This window comes from Echiichthys vipera (assembly GCF_963691815.1).
Source record: "Echiichthys vipera genome assembly, chromosome: 11".
NCBI lineage: Eukaryota > Metazoa > Chordata > Actinopteri > Perciformes > Trachinidae > Echiichthys > Echiichthys vipera.
The window spans coordinates 15638763-15658415 of NC_139836.1; the positions used below are offsets into that span (position 1 = coordinate 15638763).

Genomic DNA, 19653 nt, shown 5'->3' on the forward strand with positions numbered 1-19653 from the left:
TGCTTTGCACCCATCACAGTATTTCCCTGAAGGAACCTAGGAAGGCTGTGGAAAAAATAATTGTGACTGTGCAGTAATTGAAGTGAAATTCAGGTTGAAGGAAAGGAAAGAAAGGAATTACTTGAAAAAAACAGAATTTGCAGGTTATAAACTCAATCATTAAAAGTGGTTTTCCCCACAACCGGCGTGGCTCGCTTTGTTCCGAGGTAAATAGCTATTGGCAGCTTGAGAAGCCAGTTGACGTCATGTGTGTTGATTTGCATATGAATGACATGATCAAGTTTATTTCCCAAAGAAATTTGGAAGAGAGGGACACAACCTAAATGAAAATTAAATCTGTCTGCAAAGACTGACTCATCTGTAGTCATAATATTACACATAATATAATGGAATAATGTGAGTGTACATGATTTCCTTTGGAAAACTGGTGCTACAGCAATCGAGAGGAGAGAGTGACATAACTTGTTAGCAGCCCTTTTCTCTTTCACTGGTTCACCCTGGGCTCCAGTTGACTAGACAACAGTGGTACATGAACTCGAAAAAACAGCTGGAAGCTTGTTCACTATTGAAAGACTGTATTGACGACCCTTTCCCAGGAAAGAGCAGCTGCTCAAAACTTTGTCTTGATGTCACCAGTTGATGTCATTTGCTAATTTGCATATCATTGTATCGAGTGCAGAAAAAGTGTAGCGAGTCGCTAAGGCTGCATTCAGGCTGCATTCAGGCAGGAGCAGGCGCTCGGTTAAAACGTCAGTCCATCCCTGCCTCTGTCACTGCCATGGGATGGGGTCTGAAAACAACTTTGGTAAAAGAACGTTTAAAAAAACCTTTAAGGGTAAAAACACAAAATACAAGCATTTACCCCCAAATGCTCAGGAGTTGGTGTAACAACTTACTTTTTCCTGCAACAAGCTCTACCCCAAAGCACAGTCCCTTTCTTTTCTTGTATAGTTGCTGTGAAATGAAGCTGCCTTCAAGTGTGGTTGGAAAATGTTGGAAAACAATGATTGTTAAGTATAACAGGGTTTAAAATTGACAATAGGACATCTGCATTGCATCTGCATCTTATTCTTATGTCAGCATTCAGTCAGTGATTAGAAATATGGAAAGTAATACTTCTTCATGCTCACATGGCTCATTGTGTGTACCTTCTGGGGATTTATTTAACAGTGCCCAACTCCCTTGTGTGATTTGAAACAAAGAAATGTTAAAAATGGGGACTTCTCTTTTTGAAGCATTGCTTCTCGCAGGCTTGTTTGTCCAGCATTGCAGAAACCCATTATGGGTAATAGTGGATGTCTGTGAGTTTTTTGAGCCTGGCCCAGCACAAAGACAGCCAGTCCAGCTAAATCAAAAGTGAAAAGGATGTGCTTCAAACCAGCTGTATCTTGTCAGCCAGCAAGCCAGTAACCAATACATCCAAGAGTCACCGGGGCTTTGTCTTTGAGCTTAGGCAGGTTAAACATGTCTTGGACCTGTCTTTGTACTGGGAGCACAGAGATGACATTGACACCTCTCTTTTCATCTGTTGCTGAGTAAGATGGATGGGGGCTATTTTCTGGAGCTCATAGGAAACCTCCTGGATGTAGAGATAAATATAGTAAAGTACAGTACTTCAGTTAGAAAATGTTTGAAACCAACTTCAAAAATGGTGTGCTATAAAAGCTTATATTTCCATTACCCGCAATAACAGACCTGGGGACAGCAGAAACAAGCTGTCAATATGTCCCTTAACATAGACTAGTATCACATTTTAAGTTCATATGACAAACAATTGCCTATTTACAAATCCAGTAGTTGGGGAGCAGCATTAGCATTCATTTAAAATCTGATATCTTGCTACCTCATCAAAGTCAAATATTCACTCTTCTTTGGTCTCCACTAACTCTTGAAGTAACTATTTGGCTCTTAAGCTAAAACCTCCAATAAATTCACTTTGTCTGTCTGCCATTAGGAGGTTTTGACAGCTTTGTTTTTTCTAAAAATGACACTGATAAGATCGGGGATAGAGAACCAGAACACTAAAGTTGTATAACGTAAAACCAAACCAATGAGCTGATTCTGACTAAAATCCTATATAAAGCCGAGAGGAACTACAAAACAGGCTTATATTGTTGATTTGTTGATTTGTCATCCCGAACCACTCTTTTCACATACAAATAATCTTGTGCTCCATTGTTAATATAGAAATATTGATTCTAGCTGCTTCTGATAGCTCAAGTAAAGAGATCAACCAGAATTTACCATGTCAACCCTTAGTTATAATTCCAACACAAATTGCTGTCATTTATCATAATTTATACAATAATATTAAGCTTGTTGTACCCTTCTGTGGAAATTCGGTAGAAATCAAGAAAATCAAAGATTTAACACAATCTGCTTGCCCATGGAATTACAGCATAAATCAAGCTGTGATGAGATGTTCCTTATTAGTCTTTTCCACAGCTGTGCCGTTTCCTTGTGATTTATTTGATTTCTTGACCCAACCCTTGTATTTGATTAATATTAATATGAAGGCAGGATATAGTATGAAATATATTGGGTAACCTAACCCCATGTCTCATCTGTTAGAGCAGTACAGGATTAATGGGTTAAAACCAGTATCCCCAGTGCCTCCCTAAGTGAGTGGATGAGGTTGAGCCTCATCAACTAAATAAGGCTGCCTTATTAACCACTTAATAACTTACACTTATCATTTCAAAAAAACTGCAGGACCTAGACTAGGTGTTCAGGTCTGTAATGTATATATCGCACAGAGCTCTTTTTTCAACATTATACACGCTGATCATGTGGCCAAGGATATAATAATATATGATCTAATGATATGAGATATATATATATATCTGATATATATACTTGGTGATATATATATGTGATGATATATATATATATATATATATATATATATATATACATATATATATATGTGTGTGTGTGTGTGTGTGTGTGCGTGTGCGTGTGCGTGTGCGTGTGTGTGTGCATGTGTGTGTGTGTGTGTGTGTGCTTGACTGATTTGATTTAGTTGTTTCAATGTTGAGAAAAAGCTAAGCTAGTGAATTGCATATTGCTCTGTGTATTTTCATGCTCCCATCATAACATATAATCCAGCTTCAGTAAACTGTGGTTATAATGCTCCTTGTATTTATTTTAAAAGGATGAAAAGTCGGCAAGGGAGTCATTTTGGTTGGAACCAAATTATGAACTAATACACTGAGCAGATAAACTTACTTAGTTTAGTTTATTTCGAACATGTGAAAAATAAAAAAGCAAAATAAACATTAGTCATATAGCAAACTCGATATACATATTATTATAAACAACATTAGTAAACCACAAAATAAATATTACATGCCCGAAAAGGAGTAGAAAGAAATTTTCCCTTATCTGGTCCTACCCCTTACTCCATAACTAAAACTTTTAAATTGTATTTATACAACTTAAACATTTAGTTAGTTAATAGTTAACCTATTTACTGTGAGACTCTATTACCCAATCTGTCCCTTTTCTGCAATTAGCTCATATTCCATTTTTAAAGCTCGTATGTTATTTAAGGCTCGAGTAGACACCTGAGATGCCAGAATTCTATGAATGAGCATGTGATCTAGTATCATTTTGCAGATACACGTCCCGTGGGACAGCAGGAGTGCAGACCGTGTTATCTTGTGGGTAATCCAAGTTACATTTGTGGATACATGTTCAGTTGTAGAGTTAAGTGTCTTAGAAAAGTCAAGAAACACTGATAGAGGATCTCTGACGCTGAACTCTGATATCCTCACACAATGGCCCTTTGTTTAGGTTATGGTAAACTTTATTTAGACAGTACTAGTGTACGAAACATGCTAATAAGAGATCAAGCACTCTATGTGATTAGTCTTATATAACTACACTGTATGTGGTGGTGTATCGCTGAGCAAATGGAAAGTCACAAAAGGCATTTCCTGCTGTAACCTCCCTGGCATTTGTAGGTCGGCACTCAAGATATCTATGTTACTTAGATATCATGTTCCACAGAGCTTTAACGACCTGTCATTCAGTATTAAAACATTTCGCCACCAGAATGTTCTGAATATATTGTACATTTACAATTTTTAATTTAACCTCTCCCCAACAGGCCAACCCCAGTTTGTGATGATTAAATTGTGTAGAGTAACTAAAACTAGCAATTATTCTTTCTCTAGTCAGACAAGGGCGCTGACCTGCAGCTGTCTGGTTGGTATAGTGTAGAAGTAAACATAATTGGAGTGCATTTGTACATCTCTGCTTCGTGCTTGCTTTAGTTGTCCTGTGCTGGGGAGTTGCCAGATTGCCTTGTGGCCCCACAGCTACAGGACTGACGGGACACAGAGTGGTGTGTGTGTAATTAGCAGGCAAGTGGTCACAGCTCCCCACAGTGTTCTGACCTCGTGCTGCAGGAACAATAGTGACACAGTCAGCACAGGCATATTCCCAACGCCTCCATCCCTCCTTCATCCGTCCCTGTAAATGCAACAAAGCCCATAGGTTGTAACAAAAGATAACAATATATCCAGCCCTTCATGTCCATGTGTAGCTGAATTAAGCCTATGGGTTCACCAGTGACTCCATTAGACAGAGGGCAGCATTTTAACTAGGCTATGGTGAGGAAGGTAGATGATAAAAAAAGGAAAAAAAATGTTTTGATTTTAAGGAACCTTATCTCATACATTTGTAAAAGACAAGTATAAAAGCATTATTTCTAAAACCTTATTTTAACTGAACTACATTTGAATGACTGCTTTAAAAGTCTCTATAGGGGAACACTTTGAAAAGGAAGAGAAGCAAGATGAGAGAGTGTCCTCCTGGCACAACTTAAAATTGGTAGGTAACACTTGACTGCACAACTTTGTACAATATTTGCAGCACAGACAACAAGTGATTTTGGCCAAGGGTTTTGCAACAAACCTTCTCACCAAGGTTTATTAAATACAATGTTGTTTGTTATATTTAATTTCTGCCCTCTGAATTGGAATAGTTGAATGAATAGAAACCTTTTTCTGGTATGTGAGGGCCAAATAATTGCAAGTTAAATAACACAGTATATTATTAAACCAGCATAAGTTTTAATTTCAATATCATTTCTCAAAAAGTATCTCATAAAAGCTTTTTGACAAAAACAAAAACTTTGATATGAAGTCTGTATTTTGACAAGCAATTGTGTGCACCCGAATGCTAAATTCCAAAATAGATAGCGAACATATTCGAAATACCAACCCTGAATTCTTCCAAAAAACACAGCTGTAGGAAAATAAGACAGAGCGAAAATTTGTGCATGTTTATTTTCTATGTCCCTGAGTTCGATTGAATGCAAAATATGCAAAACTGCCTAAAACGGCTCACTTTTAATTGCACCAGTTGTTATTTTGTATATTATTACAGACAAGTCCAGATGCTATGCTGTATATCACTGACAATACTGCAGTCCTGAATCGTCTGAATAATCATGCAGTTGAGCCAAGATTTATTTTCTTAGCCAAAACATCTTTTGTCATACTAAATTAACAACCACAACCAGACATGGGAACATGAGCATCACTCAGCAAGTTGAGAGTGCATTGTTAGCATTTCTGCAAACATGATAAAACCTGAATCTTTTGTGTTAAAACTGCTTTGTTTACTGTTGTAATTAAAATATGTGCCAGCTGCAAACATTATTTGTAGTACACAAGTTAGCCACAGCAGTTGCAAAGCATAGTTAGACTGTAAAATAGGGTGAGCGACTGTCATTCAGTATATGGAGAGAAAGAGAGGAAGTGACTTTTAGACTAAATGAGCTTTCGATTGACCTAAATTTAGTTTCTGACATGTGCCATTGGAAGAATTACTCACCACCTCGCATAATTTCATTCCATGACATTTTTACTTTGGTAATCCTCCATTTACTGTATAGCATGTAATTTTCCTGTCTCAGGTTAATTACAAGCAATTTAATACAGTATATGATCCCAAAGTAATTCATTCTTCATTGCTTACGTGAATAATGTTTAGTAATGTGGTTTTAGAAATATGTCTAACTTTGCTCTAAACTCACAAACACAAAGCTGTGAATGGGAACAAACACCCGGTCCCTTTCTACAAACAGCAAGAGGAAACCACCTAATGACTGTAAAGGAGCGCAGTAACAACAAAACATGTTTATATAACAAGACACTTTTCACTGCAATGAGACAAGATCTCCTCATTACGGAAATGGTGGCAAAATTCTTACAAGATTAATCAAATGCTCTGCTGTAATCGACAGAACCTGAAGTTGTTTACCTCCTTGTTATCAGATGAGCCTTGCGCTCTATTGCTCCTTCGTTTCTGCCACAGCTCTGGTAATAACTCTGAGGGGAATTTGCTTTTGGATCTCCTTGTGTCAGATTGCCCCAGTAAAGTGGTTAGACTGTCAATTTGACTAAAGAATTGCGCTCTCATGTACAGCTATGAGACAGCTGCCCTATTATTGACAGTGTGCATGGGCTCATCGTGTCACAATCATGTCATCATGTGTGCAACTTATAGGCAAGCTGTATAAGCAACTGTTTCACACCAATATCACTTCTGCTTTCAGAATGGTAGTGTTTAATACGAGGTTTGCAGGGAATAGGCGATGAATTAGTCATGTCTCTGGTGGAGCCAGACTTAATGTGATAAAGGCAGGTAATCATCTTCTGCAGATGTATAATTTATACTATTAATAGCCTTTCTAACTCTGAATGTAACCGCAACAAATTATTGTATTTCTGAATGATTTTACAGACCGCTCACACCCCCCATCTTTCCTCTATCGCCCGACCCCCATAACCCATTTCATAGTTGATGCTACTGGCCCAAATGTGTCACACCTAACAAGGCTTGCTGCAAATTTAGCCTGTCAATATGTGTCAAGCCTCATTCATCAGCTATCACTCTTTATCTCAGCTGTCCGTCCTCTTTCACATTTCACCGCAGAGAGGCTTGACTTTGCCCCCAGCTTGCAGCGCAACTCAATTCCACCCTCGGGTCCTGTTCTTCAAGGTGTAAAAGGCAATGACAATCACAGTTCTTGCTGAACCTAAATGTGACTAGGGAAACAGAGAAGGGCTTCTGGGGCACGGCTGATTGTGACTCCCTCAGCAGGCCTTTGGTACATGCAGCGTGATTGACATTATCTGCTTTGCTCTCATTGACTGGTTGTAACAGGCATGAGAATCTCACACCTGCATGAGATACTTGTCTACTGAGGGCTTGGCGTACTGACATACAGTAACACGTGTTGCGTTTTTTTAAAATCCGTAATTCTCATTAAAAATAAATATATTTCAATATATTGTATATTTTTGTTCCTAGGGTCTGAAAGGTGACCCAGGGCCAGTTGGTCCCAAAGGAAACAAAGTGAGTGAGTCTGCCATACAGACCGGCCCAGACAAAATTACAGCGTGATTGTATTCGCTTTTCTACTTTAAATGAAAATAGGTACTTCAGGCAGTCTGCTTGAATTTCATGAGCCGTAATCCAAGTCTCAATAACGGGTTTGCCCAGCTGTTTGAAGTGCGGCTATGATTGCTACTCCAAACATGGCCGGCTAAAGAATACTGTTATTGCTATCATAACTTAGGAAGACCATATTGATGGTCATATAGGGTAGCTTTATCCAGGCTGAGAGAAAATGTTTCACTCACTATATTTGCAGAGTATTTGTATATTCAAAGGGATAGGTGTTTGTAATAGACATAGCCAACAAAATCCCTTTATCGCTCCCTCTCTAAATTGTTTTCTTATGGGACTAAAGCCTACGGCAAAAATGTGGATTGCATATTATTTGGCCTTATTTGTTTGGATACTGCTCACAGGGACTCTTGATTTAGAATATATTTGACATTTGGCCCCAAATATTAGACATCGATCAGTTACTTAGGTATGGTTTCATAAACCTGGGATTAAAGGCAAGCTGGAAGTGCAGCAAAAAATTTGATGCTTGTTCTTATCTGCACCCCCTCTTATAGTGTAATCGCTGACATCACTGACACGAATTAGATAAACTCTTGTTGCAATGCAGAAAATAAGTTTTCTTTTCATCCCACAGTGGGATTATTTTCCATCTATGAGATGAAATGTTTTTTCCTGTAATTAGTTGCCATATCTCCCTCTCTTTTTATTTTTCCTCCCTTATTGGGGATCTTCTTTTTCCCCCATCATTGTTGTTTTTGTTGTTGTCTTTTGGAAGAACTCACCACATAATTGTAGGTGCAATGCTCTGTCTGCCAGCCTTGAAGTTATAATGAGGTCTGTGTGTTTCTGTGAAGACAACAGAGAATCACAGCGTATTTTATCCTATTTTCCGGATGGGAGGGTGGGGGTGGAGGGAACATTTGTTTGTATTGAAACTGACAGAGGGAGGCAGATTTGGAAGCATAAAGTAACGAGTCCCTTAAATTTCCCATAGCAGGCATATTTTAGCTGTGACACTCATTTAAAAAACAAAATGGATACAAACTACAAACACCTTTTTTTTCTTTCATCCAACGGGTATTGCCAGATGTAAAGTCCACCGATCCTTAACTCAGTGGTTTAAAAATTCGCTGTTGGGACTGCGGTGAAAAGAGGAGATAACTACGAAAAAAAAAAAAATGGACAGTGATGCATGACTTTTATCTGAAAAGACATGTTAGATCATTGCTTACACTGGGCTATGCTGGCGTCAAAGGACATTTACTTCTTTCCTTATATGACTTTTTTCGGGACTGCCTGTATGTCACAGTCACCAAACAATGTTATCATACCTGTCCATTGTTAATACTGCAAAGCTTTTACATGATACAGTACGGCTGTGTTTATTTTAAGGCCTGTCACATTTCATAGCACCGGCCAACCTGCCAGTTGTCTGACAGTTTGAAAGTCATCAGACAGGCTTCATTTCAAGACATACTGTAAATACCAGTTAATGGCCTTCTATAGCACATAGTGCATGTATTAAGATATCACTTCTATGCATAGTTAAAACCTGACCTTCTGTATTTATCACAAACATGATGGCTGGCCTTTAGGCAAGATCTTTAAAAGTCAAAAATACATTCTATAGATTTAGCTGTAGCCATTGCCATTGCACACAGAATGTTAAAGATGTTATTGACTGAAGTTTTAGGAGTTTTTTACTAATTATTATCTTCCTCCACAGGGTGATGTGGGTCTGCCTGGAGCTCAGGGGCTGCCTGTAAGTTCACACTGTTACATTTCTATCTCATTACGTTATATGTAGATATAAGGGCATTCAGAAGAAGTAGAAATGTTGAAATATACTCTCGCAGGTGGGTATGACCTGAAATGGCTTGACTGAGTTTTGTAAATATCAAAGCCTTTTTGGCTGACCAGGTGCTACACACAGTGTTAAAATATTCGTTTCATGGAGATGGCAAGTGAGGCGCTGAGCTGAGCGAGTCTCTGTGTAGCATTGCCGTCGCCTGAGAATGGTTCAAACAAGGAGCAGATAGACAGGGCTCAGTGGGCATCCTCACTTGGGCCAAAAAGGATAGGGATGAGCAGCCACACAGAGAAGAACAGAGCTCCAAGCCTCAGGGCGGGGAGTGCTGGTTGACAGGTAGTCACTGGCTGTATCCCACATGGGTGAGATTATTGGGTTGTTGGCTGTCCCTGCAGACATTCACAAACACCCGGGAAGAACAACACTACACTTTATGTATTTCGATCTTATAATTGGACCTGCTGTACTGGCGCTTTCTCTGTGGTCTTCCGGAGGACAGAGAACACAACCCAGGAATGTGTTCATTCCAGTGTACACACAAATTGAAGGCACGTGTCAGCAGATACATGTACGACCACATGCTTGCGTAGGCACCCATCAACACATATAGTGAATGTGTGGGCACAGATGCAAACACACATACTTTCAATGGATAGTAGCCAGGGAGTTAACGGCTACTGGAGATTAGAGGTGTACTGCGGGGGGTTAGTTAATTATGTACACATCATGAGGGGATCAGCCTGCCAGTTTTAATCAGCACTGGAGAGACACAAAAATGTCCCACTGCTAATGGCTTGCCCCTTTTATGTCACCAAAGTGCCTATGATACCCACAGAACACCATCCATTAGCGTTTCTCCCATGCTAATTTTACACTTATAAGGACAAGCAAAAGAACAATCTCTCCCTGGAAAAGCAAACATGGTTTTAACAAAACTTTCCTACATCATACCAGTAAATTGGTTCGTGAATGTGAGCAGCAAATGTTGGGAGGAAGTTAATGAGGACTTCCTGCTGAGTGGATTTACATTGTATTGCTTGTTACCCAAGGTCATGAGCTGACAAAATTTGCACCAATGTATATGAATACCTGATTTATTATAAGAAGTTCTGCATGGACTGAGGCATGTTTTATTAAGGGTGTCACAGGTTAGAGCTGTTACTCTTTTTTATGGATACAGCAGCAAATATCTCAGGGCTGTCAACCTCCTTGTTAAATTTGTTTTGTTTGTTCTTTGCATGAGGCCTCTGACTGCCGTGAAAGACAAATGTTGTGAATGTCCATTTCTGCAGCTGTTTCCAAGAAAAGTCAACAGCCTTTGACTTTTGAAAGAGGACACCAATTATTCTGAAAGTCGAGATGTTGTGTGTGGCCTTGTGTCCATTCTATGGCCCGGCGGATAGACGACTCTGTCTGCCCTTTCCTGAAGGTGGCCAGCAGGGTGTCTGGGGAGTTGTAAAAACCATGCCCTAACTTCTTTTCAGGTCATAGCAGCCCAAGATAATTACCTCCTGACCAACTGTGTCGCTCGCCTGGCAAACATGTATTGTTAAATCGTGTATCAAGTCACATTTTCACACCAACTGACATGCTTTTGTATTATTTGTTTGGTTTCTAGGTTGACAAAGAATGTCTCAAAGGAAATCAGGTACTTCAATTAAGTTAATATTGCTTTCAGTGGAATTATCTGTGTCTTTGAGTACATTTTTTTGTGTTCTTGTAAACATGTCTCTTTATTTGCCACATTCAGGGCCCCCCAGGTGACAAAGGAGATAAGGTAACAAATGAATCACCTCATTTAAGTAACTCATTGTCATCAGTTTTTCTCGTTGGACAAAGTGCAATTGAAGCAATCAAGTACAACTATTATGTTCAACAAGCAGTTATTGAAGCACCATACGTATATCTTTGCAAAAGAACTTCAAAATAAAATCACCTCTCAGTAGATACCTTGATTAACTTACTAATTGTTCCTTATCAAGATACTCTCTAGAATAATGGAATGAGGCTCTTATCAACTGAGGCTGAAAATTGCCTATTAAGGAGATCCTAGAGAAGTCACCTCGAACGTCTTCATGAGCAGGAATGGAAAGTGCAGCTGTACATCCTTCCTTCTATCTATTCATGCAATTTTTAGTAAGCTAATGCTGCGTTTCCTATTGCTGCAATTTAGCCCACTGGTTTTCCACTGGTTAGCTGAGAACTTGTGGCACAAAACATCTGTCTGCATCAGTTTTTCCAAGAAGCAATCTTTTCATGCAATGCAACAAGAATGTAGCATCCAATTCACTGTGATACATGTCCTTTTCCCCAGGGATTGCCTGGGGTGCCAGGTCAGCCAGGGGAAATAGGCAAAGAGGGCAAAAGGGTGAGTAAACAGAAACAGTCCACCAGTTGTGTGGCCTGGGTAGAGGTTGTACTGACTGAGAGGACCTGGCCTGGGGAAAGGCCAAACAGCAGCTGAGAGGCTGTTGTCGTTTTGGGGGGGAGGCGACGATGAGCTGTGGCAAAGAGAGAAGGGGACGTGTGGGCTTGTTACACGACAATTAATGGATGGGCTTCATGGTCAAGGGGTCACACACACTCATAGTATGACTGGCAGCACACATGGTCCAGTTCCACTGGGTGACTGTAGTGGACAGTATTCAGTTTCCTAAAAGGCCAGCTTAATTTGGAATGGAGACAATGTCCAGGACTCAGTCAACAGCAACATTACACCACATGCATTTATTTTGTCACCTCTGACTGTAATCACTGTGGTAAGGGATGCCGTGACAATTCTAATTGCCTTGAGAAATTAGCAAATAAATCAATTCATCTACTGTAAGAAGTCTGGTTTAATTACAAAAGAAAAACAGAATTCTTAGTCAGAGCTCCGGTCTGACCAAGAACATTGGGTAACACATAGTAAACATAGGTTAGCCAAGATGATTATGTTACTTGGACAGAGGCTAATGATCAAAGGAAAACAGGATCCACAGAATGATCAGATTCATTGTTTCATGACAATGACAATCCAATACACATGTGACTGACCCTGACAGTCTGAAGGTTTAACACACAGGCTGTGTTATTTAATCACATCCTTTGTCAGCCGACAGGGAAATGTCGCAAACATCCTGTGACAGACATATATGAACACATAATTTAAACAGAATGATATATTTCCACAACAAGGGAAACAAGTGACAGGATTTGTAATGTTGATCAAAAGTATATGTTTGCTGCAATATTATTAATTCAGGAGGGGTTCTTTTCACAACGGACGTTCTTTGTGGGAACCTAACAAAATTTCAGAACACTTGAAAAGTGTTTTTAATCAGTGTGTGGTGTGCTGACATTAGTATCTGTTAAATTTATATAAAACATTATGGTGGGCTAGAGACTGCCCAACAGCAAGAATGTTATTTTTTCTTGACATCACAGCTGAACGGCAGTGTTCGCAGGTGGACAGGTGGCGAGTGTCCTTTTGTGTTCAGCTTAATTGACTTGGTGAGAATACCATCGCCTGGGATCCAAAATAGGCTCTTTAAACTAGACCAAAATGGGATTTTTGAGACAGATGCTGAGGGGACAATTTCACAGATTACTGATATGGTGGCTGATATAGTACATTTTTGTGCTGGAATGACCTTTTCTGTGTGGATCATGCACCAAATTTGCACCAATATGACTCTGCAAAGGAATCAAAAGGCTGCTTTCTTTAAAAAAAAAAAGTCTTATTTAAAAATACTTAGTATACATTATTAATTAATAAAATGTGTTACATTGTCAACCAAATCTACAAATGTACACTGAATGAATAAAAAATAAATAAGAAGAAATAACTAAATTGAACTGTATGTTCGGTATTAGTCAATCACTGACCATTTAAAAGAAGAAGTACATCGTGACACCATTTCTAAATCACCCCAAGATCATTTTGTGCATTATATCCATCCATCAGCCATCATCTGCAATCACTTATCCCAGTTGGGGTCGCTGAGTTGATCCCAGCTGAGGCGGAGTACACCCTGGACAGGATGCCAGACTATCGCAGGATGGACATATGTAGATGAACAACCATTTAAGCTCACATTCACACATACGGGCAATTTAGAGTCAACAATGAACCTAACACTTGCATGTCTTTGGACAGAGGGAGGAAGCTGGAGAACCCATATAAAACCCTCACAGACACAGGGAGAATAAGCAAATTCTACTAAGAAGGGCCCAGAAACATCTTGTTGTGAGGCTACAGTGCTGACCACTACCCCACCTCGCCGCTCTGTGCATTATATATTCTAAGTTTTATAGTTTTCATATTGGAAAAAAGGACTGATACATCTGTGATCAACCAACATCTATTTAGGTATTCCGCTTCATCTTACAGAGAATGGGCGTTAAACAGGAAATAAACATGTGGCTGTGTGGAGATAAACATAAAATATACAGAAGGTTGAGCTTTGGAGCAACCATAAGTAGGTCAGGCAAATGTTCTTTTCAGATTAAGCGAGAGCCGAGATGATGCACAATGCTCGAGACATCTGGACACAAGTATCTGAAGAATTCCACCCTTCTGTGTGTGAATACATTTAAAACTCAAAACTTGTTCCAATAACATTTACAATTTATGACCTGTCATTAGTTATATTATTTCTCAGTGGATCATTTCCCACAATGCATGAAGAAATCTATTTTCAGTATTCAGGGTCAAAAAAAAATGAGCACAGAGGCTGGTGCAGATGTTAACCAGTGTGTGTGTGTGTGTGTGTGTGTGTGTGTGTGTGTGTGTGTGTGTGTGTGTGTGTGTGTGTGTGTGTGTGTGTGTGTGTGTGTGTGTCATCATGACAAAATGTGGTCCTGGACACCTACTTTAGCGGGAAATAACACAGAAGCAGTTTTGATTATTTTGCCAGGTGTCTGTCTGTCTGTGGACATATTTAGTCACTTCACAGCCATGCAAGACACAGTCATGAAGCCGTACAGGTGTGTGTCTGAGATTGATATGAAGACTGAGTTGAAAAATGAGTGTGATCCGTGCAAGGGGGCCGGAAGTAGGGAAGGGGCCCCCCACTTTACGCCCCGATAACCGTGCAAGATACAGTCACAAAACTTTACAGCAGTGTAGTTGAGTTAAAAATAAAGGCGTAGTTCAAAGATGTTTGTGGTTGAAGCAAGGGTGTCAAGGGTAGGGGGTTACGACATTGGGAAGGGGTCATTATGGTATGCACTTTTCTTCTGGCACATAGTGTTATGATGAATCTTTCAATTATAATTGTTTTTGAGGAATAGAAAGTCGCTCTATGGTTGATATTATGGCTTCTTGGTTTGAATTGAATTTTCTATTCCCTGTAATATTTCATGGACTCATATTTTCTTTGAAGATTTTATAAAACAGCCACAGGCCTTCAAACTGGCCATCTCAGACTTTCTGCTGTTGTTGTTGCTGAAGACAGTTCTTATCTATTAATACCCTGTCTTTGATGACGGGCTGACTTCACGGTGACTGTTAATGTGCTAAGGTTTCTGCTTATTCTTAGCTCCACGAGTCACATGTCTCACATTGGTCACCTCAAAGTTGTTGACCAATGTGTGTTTCTGCAGTTTGACAACCTATTTTAGGAAAGTGGACGTGTATCATTATCCGGGGCTAGCTAGTGGCCAGCTGAGACAGCAGGAGACTCTCAACCAATTAGCAACTCTTGTCCACGCTTGCAACTTATTGCTTTCACTAAGAGCCATCGAAAGCTGACGTACACTACATATTATGCTGAATATCTTGACATAGAAGGACCACTCCACAACCTTCATAGAATAGCTGCGAGTGGGAAGCTTTCATAAGGCCTTAGATTCAAGCCAGACCGTCTCTCACACTGTCTACTTCAATTTATTGTTGAGGAAAATACAACCACTCTAAGCCCTTTAGATTTACTTCAAGGAGATGTGGAGGACATTGTAGTGGGAAGAAAAGGAATGATGCCATTTGTGCTGATGCTTCTCTGAAGCTTAAAGCAACATATGCAAGAGCGGGTATCAAGGGCAGTCACCCAGCCCCCTCTACGACCCTGCGTCTAACATTCACAGAATCTCGGTTTTATCTTATTACCTTGATGGATGACTAATTCAGTGTGTCAGGGTGGAGGTAAGGGCCAGTCCAACCATGTTGAGGAATTTATGGGAATGTATTTCCCCCACATTACACATTGCCATCAATAGTAATGTGAATGGCTTGGTTTTATCTATTATGGATGGCATTGACACAGAATAGCAGGCAAAGAGTAGGACTTTGGGATTCAGTGGCATATGACAGCTTATCAAAAAGGAAGATGGGGAGCACAGGTAAAAAAAAGGATTGTCACCCTTGCTAACCATGGTGTGCTAAAATATTAATCAGGTGCTGTGATGATGTGTTAAGATGTGTGTTGTCATTATAGGCTGACCCTGTCCTGCACAGGTTGAGAAAGTGTTGATGCCTGACGGTCATCAATATATAAATACGAGGGACCGTATAATATACTATTGTGTGCATACAAAAGTAATGTGGGATTTGTTGTCAGAAAGCATTGCAAAAGTACTGAATGACGTAATTTTGCATGCTCACAACAGCTACGCTTGGTCCAAACCGAAATACACAGGAGCACCTCGGCAACCTCGGTTTATTCATGCTGAGCCAAATCTTCCCAGCATACTCCACTTCAGTAGTTGGCACAGTGCTGCGAGTGGGTTCAGCGCAGACATGGGATCATCCCTGGGCATCCAAGGCAGTAGGTTCCTGTGGATTAATAAATAATCACCTTAAGAAATCCCCCTTTACAAGGTGGGTCTTGGGGTTTTAATCCATGCCTAACACCACATTAAGCCTTTATTAGCTGTATACATTTACCTGTATAGAAAAATAAGTCCTGACAACTGACAAATTCCATGCTGATTCCCTGAGTTTGCTCTGGAAGCTATGTGATGTTGTCCTACATAATGGATAAGCATTTGTTCTAATTATATAGATATATATAGAGAGAACAATTGCATAAGCCCTATAAATAGATTCTCTCTACATACCACTATATTATTTGTGTTGATAAATGATGCACTATTGTCTTTGATGCATTTTGCAGAATGCAAATAATGTGAATTCAAAGCATTTGAAATCCCCTTTAATCAGATGAGGGCCTCTACTGTGTCAAGGATCCTTGTGTCTTGCTTTGGAAGATGCACATGTCTAACAGATGTGCAGCACAGTGTTTGTTCTTATCAGGCATACTGTAGCTGTGCTAGTGCAGAGATGATGAAACTCCAGCAAGCCCTAGAGGAAGAAGAACGGTGCAACTGCTACTACGGATGTGTTATCTTCGAATGAATTATGCAGTACAGATCCTCTTGCTGATTTATTCATTTATTTATTTAAATGTGGTTATTTATTGAGTTATTTTGTTTGGAGAGTGAACTTGTTGGCACAGTTGGCAAATTACATGGACTAATAACTGGTGAGTTACAGCCCAGTGATAAATATGCAGGCCTCTTTTGTTGTGCATGAGGTGAAGAGATTTCTGTCATTTCAGATGCCACAAAGACTTTTTACCATCAGGTAAGAGGTGACATTCTCAATTGAGTGCTTTCCGATTGTCTCTAGAATCTCTCCCCTGGAAAATGACTCCTGTTTCTCATAGAAATATTAATCTGCCTACCTCAGCTGTGGGTGTGGGTGGATGACACCGTGCCACATGAGATTCTTGCCTCATATGTCAAGGAGATAAGCGAGGGACAAAAGTCACAATAAAAGTGTAAAGGCTTGGAGACCTGCTAGCAAGGCTACACAAGATGACCTAGTGGAGGGGGGAAAAGCCATTAAAAGAGAGACTTTTAATCCGGGAGAAATCGTTTTCTCGCTAAATGATATTATGTGCCACACCAATACACCAATACCACAGATAAAAGAATCCACCAAGGCTATTGATGGTTATTGAAGAAACATTACAGAGTGGAGCTCTAAGATATGGCAGCTCTATGATTTTACTAACAGGTGATTCATCCTATGATGAATCTTCTCCCCTCTCAACCTTTAACCGGGGTTCCCGCGGATCCCTAAAAAGTCTTAAAAGGCATTGAATTCATTAATGTAAAAACCAAACCCTAATTGTTATTAAAATGTCTTAGATCCAACTTTCAAATGTCTTAAAAATGTGAACACATGGGAAGTGGGATTTTACAATTTTTTTTCCGACATAATTAGTCTCAAATCTCAAAATATTTGGTGACATTTTAGTTAAAAAAAAATATTTTACCAAATGCCTCTCACCGTAACACCACGCAGATCACGATAGCGGAATCAGAATCAGAATCAGAAATAATTTAATAATCCCAGGGGGAAATTATTTTCATCGCCAACTCCAGCTCTACAAAACAACAACAAAAACAGTAATATACAAAAAAAATATATTATATATATATATATATATATATATATATATATATATATATATATATATATATATATATATATATAATTTACAATAGTAATAAATACAGATCGGAAGTACCATAATAATGTGCAACAAGACTGCCCGGGACGTGCAGAGCAGATGCACGCTTTTTTTAAATTATTGTTTAATTTGAAATTGGTCTTAAATTTCATTCCAGGCAGCATTAAAAAAAGCCTTAAGCTGTAGGAACCCAGTTTATGCAGTAGACCCACTATGGTCATGCAAGATCATCAATCATTAATTTCCAAATCAATGTGTTCTTACATCTATCATTCACTTTTGTAATTCCTGTTTGAATTATTTTGGCATAAACGTGATGTTCACTTGTTGAAGACCAGTTTCTCAGTAAAGAGACTCTCCTCCAGTTATATGACTATTTGATTTTATATCTAAAAACTTCAACTCCTGTCACATCACATCCCTCAGCTGTCATCACTTCAGATCATGCCCAGATCAATACACGTCAGTAATTGAAGTGCAGATACACATTCAGCCCTTCACTTGTGACAAAAATATGTGAAACAATGTAATTAAGATCAACAACAGCTGCCTGGGCACTTTAAAGTGGGGTGGATACAATCTGTCAAAACAGTAAAAAAAAAAGAAAAAAAGATCGTCAGCTTGGCAACTGGACATTTCCAAAGAAGAGGGAGGTAATTGCTGTCTTTTGGAAGTGATAGTAGTGTTTACATTTTCCATTCAGGCCATGTGCTGAATGACTGAGACAGCTGTCTTTAAGTCCTGACCAAAGGCAAAGGCATATATTTCTCTCTTTTCTTCTCTCCTTCACCCTTGTATTGCTATAGCACATGCCAATGCCAGCCACAACTATATAATATTTAACTTATCTATCCTACCAAACTGTTGGTTATTTTATTTTAGCACAGTCATGTTTAAATATTTACATGTTTGAGGAAGATATTGTCATGGTGCGAGGAACAATGCCGTTCCCGGGGGGGCAGTCCCCCTGTAATGTTAAAGCAACAACATGTAGGATTTGCTCTCAGGCTCTCACTATAGTTGGGAAATAGTATTTTCTTCAACTACTGTTGTAAACAGCATGAGAGCCAAGTCAAAATCGGTGGCTTCCTCCTTTAGCTCAGGCCAGCGAGTGAATGCTGGGCTAATGTTTATCCTCGTCCGCCCTTGGATTCTGTCACTACCCCTTTTTCTTTTCTTGGTCTCCTCCGACAAAACCTTTGCTTCTTTTGGTTTAGTCTGATTTTCGGCCATGACATCAACACAGTATACACATGCTGTACCAGCCAATGGACAGACATACACACATTATGCTAGACAGCTGAGGGCTGGGGGTGACGTATGCTGTAAAGCAGCCGATTTTTTGGCAGTTTTTTTGTGCACAGGTGTTGACCTGAAATCCGAAGTAGCATTGTGCCAGTGAAAGCAATACAGACTCCGTCAGGATACAACAGATATGTCATTAAACTTCAATTTCAAGTTGATGTATCATCACAAGGGTCTTGGAAATATATCATGAAGGTTGAAAAACTACATGGTGTTGTTTTTGGTGTCTGTTTTTAAGATGCTGTAGCCAGCTCCATTTTAAAGCTATAGTTACGACAGTGCTATCATATAAAACCAGAAGACATATTCCCCCGCATATACAAATATGCTCAAAATGCTAAAAATTGCTATGCTATGACAAGAGGCCATGCACTGTATTCCGACATAATCATTAACAAATGTGATCATAGTCATAAATAAACTTTGTCAATTGCCATTGTTATTACTCCCGGTTCTAGGTGTACTGTGAGGGTTTGTCCAAAGGGAGTTGCTGCACACCAGTAGAAGCCATTGCTCAACTGCTGTGGGTCAGTAGAATCAATGTCAAAAACTGTACTGTCTCTCTATTAATTAAAGACAGGGCAGGTGGCTTGAAAGAGGCGAGTGAGAATAGACACCTCCCTGGAAACCATGACAGAATAAATATTAGTC

The 19653-nt window shown here is 39.5% G+C and overlaps 1 protein-coding gene across 3 annotated transcripts in view; it reads left to right on the plus strand.

Annotated features, from left to right (window-relative positions):
• LOC310953738 (uncharacterized protein) overlaps nt 1–19653 on the plus strand; it is a 110083-nt gene that overhangs the window by 24636 nt on the left and 65794 nt on the right. For 2 of the 3 annotated variants that reach the window (XM_083922876.1, XM_083922878.1), the window contains exons 12-16: nt 7327–7371; nt 9155–9190; nt 10857–10886; nt 10989–11015; nt 11553–11606. In XM_083922876.1, coding sequence (XP_083779002.1) covers nt 7327–7371; nt 9155–9190; nt 10857–10886; nt 10989–11015; nt 11553–11606 — 192 coding nt within the window. The remainder of the gene's footprint in view (nt 1–7326; nt 7372–9154; nt 9191–10856; nt 10887–10988; nt 11016–11552; nt 11607–19653) is intronic. The other variant, XM_083922877.1, reaches the window with a different exon arrangement.